At 46.6% G+C, this 6,630-nt stretch overlaps 1 protein-coding gene across 1 annotated transcript; it reads left to right on the top strand.

Annotated features, from left to right (window-relative positions):
- LOC8057671 (probable flavin-containing monooxygenase 1) lies at positions 708-3,997 on the top strand. Its single transcript, XM_002468349.2, has 4 exons — positions 708-1,602; positions 2,601-2,779; positions 3,051-3,403; positions 3,555-3,997. Exons 1-4 carry the CDS (start codon positions 885-887, stop codon positions 3,892-3,894), a joined length of 1,590 nt encoding a protein of 529 aa, XP_002468394.1. The 5' UTR covers positions 708-884; the 3' UTR covers positions 3,895-3,997.

Raw genomic sequence — 6,630 nt, 5'->3', positions numbered from 1 at the left:
TTTAGCTTTTTTAGACGCATATGGACATAACCTATATCTAGAAGATGCATATAGCAAAAGTTATACTCCCTCCATACCTATAAAGAAAGTCATTTTGGACAAGGTTTGAGTCAAACATTGAGAATATAAATTATGAATAACTTGTTGAGTTTGAAAATATGAAAACCATATGAATAGATTTGTCTTGAAATACTTCCATAAAAATATACATATACCACATTTTGATATTTTTTTTATAAAAATAAAGAGTCAAAGTTAGGCGTTGCTGACCATGTTGCTGTCATAAACAACTTTTTTATGGGTATGGAGGGAGTATATCAAGAGAATCCAAAATGACTTATAATTGGTGAGTTGTGATAGAATATTATTCTAAATTATATTATAATTATAAATTATAAAATATATAAAATAAGCTTCTTCAAGTTAAAAATTGTACTATAAGTAAAAATTCATATGTATTGATGAATATTGATCCTGCTAGGGAAAAGAGTTTATCTAAGCCCACACATCCCCAGTAGCACATGCCCTCGAGTTGTGTGTACTACATTTTTGTTTGTTCATGTGTTTTTTCTTTGCAGTGTTTCCCTCCATTTTCTGTGACACGCAGCGGAAGCTCACATGCTGGCGGGCGCTAGCTGCCAGAGTCTGGCCCTATAAATACGCCCCACTACGCACATTCTTTCACAAAAGCCATTAGCAAAGCTTACAGAGCCCTAGCAAAGCAGCAGCTACGTTGCTCGCTTGTTCTCTCGCTCGCTCGTTCTTGGCCTCCGATTCTTTCATAAATCCGTCGTCGAAAGCACTAGCTAGCTAGCTGCACATCACGCTCGATCGATCGCATCGCACCCCATCATCATCAAGCAAGAGCAAGCACACCGTACGTCATGGCGGCGCAGCAGGAGCAGGCGCGGAGCACGAGACAGGCCGTGCCGGCGTCATCGAGGGTGGCGATCATCGGCGGCGGCATCAGCGGTCTCGCGGCGGCGAAGCAGCTGGCGGCGCACGACCCCGTGGTGTTCGAGGCGACGCCGTCCATCGGCGGGGTGTGGAAGCACTGCGTGTACCGGTCGACCCGGCTGCAGACGCCCCGCCCGGACTACGAGTTCTCCGACTACTCGTGGCGCAACCGCGACGACCCCACGTTCCCGACGCACGCCGAGATCATCGAGTACCTCGAGGGCTACGCCGACACCTTCGGCCTGTGGCGCTACATCATGTTCGGCGCTAAGGTCGTCGACATCAAGTTCCTCGGCGGCGGCGGCGGGTTCACGGAGCTCTGGAGCGGCACCGGCGGCGAGCCGCTCCAGGGCAAGCCCATGTGGGAGGTCGGCGTCGCCACCGCCGGCTCCGACACCGTGCAGTACTACCAGTTCGAGTTCGTGGTGATGTGCGCCGGCAAGTACGGCGACGTGCCGCGGATGCCGGTGTTCCCGCCGGGCAAGGGCCCGGAGGTGTTCCGCGGGCAGGTGATGCACTCCCTGGACTACTGCAAGCTCAGCGAGGAGGAGACGGTGGAGCTGATGAGGGGGAAGAAGGTGGTGGTCGTCGGGTACAAGAAGAGCGCCATCGATCTAGCGCTTGAATGCGCCCAGGCCAACCAAGGTATATACATACGTCGTAAATACACTACTACTACGTACTACTGAATTGCACATCGATCAGTACTGTTGAACCGCAAAATTCGTAATTTCAGCGAACAAACCCGCGTATTACATGCAAATTTGCTGCAAATCAAGGGATAATATTCTAATAATTAATTAAGAACTTGGTTTTGAATCAAAACGTACAAAAGACTATGCATGCAGCAATCAATCAAGTAGAGTCACATGCATCAGGTGGTCAAGGTAGTATGTACGCGCATTTACATATCTAGGAAATAATAGAAAAAGAACATGCCACGCAAGTTCACACAGAGCTAATTATTAGCTGCTAATACAATACTGATCAATAGTCCTATAGCGTAACTAATACAGAGATAAATACTTCTGTTCATCATCAACTAGCAGCACGTATATGTCATATATAAAATGTAAAAAAAAAGCAAATTGATGATCGAACGAGTAGGACCAGCCGTATGTAGGCTGTACTTGGGCGTGTCGCTCGTTGTGACAGCAACATGTGGATGTGGGCAGGCAGGGCAACGAATTGGGAGACCCAATCGTAGCTAGTCCCAGAAAAGGTCACTCTTGTCATGATCCGTCGTACACTCCATCTAGACTGCAGCAGCTCTCCTACTTCTACTATTAGTACAGGTTCAAAGTACACTGAACGCAACACGTACGCACCTTTTGACTTTTCGGCCGGTCCCCGGCTGGGATCTGTCTACCAGTCTATGCACTTTACTATACCACACATGTACTACCACTTGCTTAATCATCATTAAGTTAATTTTGTTTCCTGACGTAAGCATGCTAGCTGCGTGCATTTCTAACAGTACTTTGACTGTGTGCAAGTGCAATCATATCGCGGCTACTGTACTACCAAAACGGCCTGGATATATATAAGATTTGATTTTGACTCTGTGTTGGTTTTGTGGTCGTCTAATTTAATTTGCATTGGCACTTTGTGTGTGCATGCATGCATGCATGCAAATGCTGCAGGTGAGGGAGGTAAGGCTTGCACCATGCTGGTGAGGACCCTTCACTGGGTGGTGCCGTCCTACTCCATCTGGGGCCTGCCCTTCTTCCTCTTCTACTCCACCCGCCTGGCTCAGTTCCTCTACGAGCGCCCCAACCAGGGTCTCCTCCGCTCCATGCTCTGCACACTCATGAAACCTCTGGTATGTACATGCATCCGTGCGTGCGTGCAACACAACATATTTGCAACAGTCACCTTCTACTAATACATACACGTGTGTGAGCCACATGGAAGTGCATGCGTGCATGCATGCATGTGAACATCGTTCAGAATTACTAATGAACATGTGTGCATGCTAGAGACATGACCGTACACGTACATACTATAGGAGTAGTAGCATTTGATTTCTTTCTCGCACGAATATATAACATAATTAATTAATTGCGTGAGCTGCATGTATTGCATGCATGCAGAGAGCGGGCGTGTCCAAGTTCATCGAGTCGTACCTGGCGTGGAAGCTGCCGCTGGACAAGTACGGGCTCCGGCCGGACCACCCCTTCGTGGAGGACTACGCCAGCTGCCAGATGGCCATCCTCCCCGACGGCTTCTTCGACATGGCGGACCGGGACATGATCCGCTTCAAGAGGGCCTCCGGCGGCTGGTGCTTCTCCCGCAACGGCGTCCTCCTCGACGACGGCACCGAGCTGGAGGCCGACCTCGTCTTCCTCGCCACCGGCTTCGAGGGCAAGGACAAGGTCCGCTCCGTCCTGCCCGACCCATTCCGCGGCCTCGTCGTCGACAGGTCCGGCATGATGCCACTCTACCGGTACGTGTATATATATTAATGTCGTTCGTTCGACTAGCTAGATCGAGCTGCAGCTAGCTAGCTAGTTGTTCGTCTAATTAATTATTAAGTTGCATATATATATATATATATATATATATATATATATGTATATATATATTGCATTTTGCAGCGGCACCATCCACCCTCTGATCCCGAACATGGCGTTCGTGGGGTACGTGGAGAGCGTGTCCAACCTGCACACGTCGGAGCTGCGCTGCCGATGGCTGGCGGGCCTGCTCGGCGGCCGGTTCGCGCTGCCCAGCGTGGAGGACATGGTGAGGCACGTCGACGGCGAGGCGGAGGCCATGCGCCGCACCACGCGCTTCTACCGCCGACACTGCATCTCCACCTACAGCATCCACGACAGCGACGCCATGTGCGCGGACCTCGGCTCCAGGGTCCTCCGCAAGGGCAACTGGCTCGCTGAGCTCTTCGCGCCCTACAACAACCAGGACTACAAGGAAGACTGATGATCCAATCCATCCATGCATTCCACCGGCCCCCCCTGCATGCCACAAATTCATTCAACCCAACACGTACTCTTTAATATTCGTATACTTATACATATATACGTCTGCGTAGCAAAATAATTAAATGATTCAAGATTCGTTATTGGTTTTACATATATATACTAGTATATATATAGTGTAAATGGAGTTATATAAATTAGGACTGCTATATATATATATATATATATATATATATATATATATATATAGCTAAAATAATGATCGGGAGAGAAGATTAATTAATTAGGTTATAATCATGTCATGTGAACCTAAGGAGAGTTTGGTAGAGGACCTGATGTGGACTTTGATGGTTGGTCTCGCTCGTTCGTCTCGCCCGCGACCGCGACCGCGAGATGTCCGGCCGGGGAAATACCAGCAGCAGCCTGGACCATGTGGCCGGGCAAGGTAGTTAGTGCTTCTTGTACCAAAGGAGCTGACGACTGCAACTGAATTTCATTCATGTCATGTCCCTGTAACTCATTTTTTTTCTTGTGTAACGTATCAATAAATGGAGTATATGCGTATGTACACGCAATAGATTATTCTTATTTGGCATGTGTCTGGCTCTATCTAATGCTCTGTCTCTAGATTTAGGTCATTGTTTGCTCTCTCTGTTATCAAGTACTATATGTGTGCGTGTGAATCTTAAGACCATGGCACAAGTCTGCGCATATGGTTTATAAATTATAGTTTTATAATTATTGCCACTAAGGCTGTAAGCATCGAATGATTCCCAAGTCACATCGAACTATTCCATTTTCTAAAATAATTAAAAATTGCCTATATGAAATAAAATGAAGCAAATTTGACAAACACTACTAGCTAGTGGTGACAAATGATACTACCTCGATAAGAAGGGTTTGTTTGGATTACCTCGTCTAAGTCTATTTACCACCTAAGGCTATCTCCAACAGTAGGTACCCAAATATGAGACCCATTATGTGGTATGGGTCACGCACAGGAAATGGGTCATAGATCTAAAAGGTTGCCTGTTCCAACAGCGAACCCAAAAAAGCGTCTTCTTCTTCCCCGTGCCGCCTGCTTCTCCGTCTTCGTCTTCCCCGCGCCGGCCACCGAGCTGTGAGCTTTGGTGCGAGATCTGGCCGTCTTCCCGGTAGCCGGCCACCGAGCTGTGAGCTCCAGCGCGAGATCCGGCAAGGTCCACGCCCCTTCGCAAAGACGAGCTCTGGCAGAGTCTTGGGCGCGGGCCCCTTCGCGGCGTGGCCCCTTCATCCGCCGTCGTCCAAGATCCACTGCCGTCCGAGATCCGCCACCATCTTCCTCAACGGCAGCGCCTCCGTCCCCACCGCGAGCGGCCCTCTACTCCCCTCGCCGGTGGCGTGGCCCTGCACCCGCCGGAGCGGCCTGCGCTTGTCCTCGCTTCGGGAGTCGAACTCGCCGAAGCCGTGCCACTAGTGCCCAACGGCCCAAGGCCACCGCCGGCGCTCTGCGCCCCTGCTCCCTTCTCTCTCGCTCTGCATGGAGACGCAAATAGACCGAGAGAGGAGGCAATTTTGCCTTCCGCCTCACCCACCACCTAAAATGCATTGTGTGTTTGCATAGTCTGTTGGACCCTGTGTTTTGATAGGAAAACACTGTGGACCACTCATTTTGGCTATGCGTCGCGTTATGCCTACTCTCTTGGAGACAGTCTAAAAAAGTTTCTAGAGGTATTGTCTGCATCCCACCACCCCCAAAAAAAAACGATAGAAAAAAAACAGCATCTAACGTTTCCAAAATAAAAAATATACGAAAAAGGTTTCCTAAATTTTAAAAAATGCACGAAAAAGAAAACAACATAAAAAACATCCCGTTTTCCAATCCTATATGGCAAAAAGAAAAGTTTTCCCATGGCAAAAAAATGTTTTCACATAAAAAACTATTTTCCAATCATAAATGGCAAAATTATATGTTTTCCCATGGCAACAAAAAAACTATTTCGGACATAAAAAAATGTTATTTCTGAAACAGCTCTTCCACATCAAAAATCATATAAATGACTGATTTTAGGCTAATGAAATAGATCAGGCACATATTCAAATTACAGAGAAATTCGGCAAGGGCTTTACTTGCGGCAACAAAAAAGGATCATCCACATATTCATACATAGGAAATCTTTGATGACATCGACAAAACAGATCACGCACATCAAAAATTATAAGGACTAATTACAGCCCAATGAAATAGATCAGACATATTCAAATTATGAATTCGGCAAGGGCTTTGCTTATAGCAAGATCACGCACATATTCATACATAGGAAATCTTTGATGACACCGACGAAACAGATCACACACATATTCATACATAGAAAAATGAGAGGAATGAACTACCTCCTTGCGAAAATAAATCCATCTCCTAAAAATCAAATAAAACACAATTTTAATAAGATACAAGAAGTTTATCTAAAGTAGACATATGCAAATAAAAAAATTATTAAATTCAGATAGCTGTCGTGAACACATATGTTGCAATATAAAATGGATTTAATAGATTTCAAGGGATCATGTCATGATCACTATTCATCGTTCAATTGACACATGTTGGTGTTTCACCTGTTCTGATATAAACACCAAATCTATATGTCTGCGTCTGAAACGAAGTCTTCAAAGCTCACACATTCACATCCTATCCGATTACAATAGAAAACCCAAAATCTATGTGTCCAATAAAAGTCCTCGTAGTTCACATATTCAC

The sequence above is a fragment of the Sorghum bicolor genome, chromosome 1 (genome assembly GCF_000003195.3).
Source record: "Sorghum bicolor cultivar BTx623 chromosome 1, Sorghum_bicolor_NCBIv3, whole genome shotgun sequence".
Lineage (NCBI taxonomy): Eukaryota > Viridiplantae > Streptophyta > Magnoliopsida > Poales > Poaceae > Sorghum > Sorghum bicolor.
Note: the sequence above shows the minus strand (reverse complement) of the source record. Positions and strands in the feature narration are given on the sequence as shown.

Bases quoted from the DNA above. Each gene is read 5' to 3' on its own strand.
- LOC8057671 (XM_002468349.2), top strand. From the start codon at position 885: ATGGCGGCGCAGCAGGAGCAGGCGCGGAGCACGAGACAGGCCGTGCCG. The intron at 1,603-2,600 runs GTATATACATAC...CAAATGCTGCAG, and splicing joins ATGCGCCCAGGCCAACCAAG to GTGAGGGAGGTAAGGCTTGC. The intron at 2,780-3,050 runs GTATGTACATGC...GCATGCATGCAG, and splicing joins GCACACTCATGAAACCTCTG to AGAGCGGGCGTGTCCAAGTT.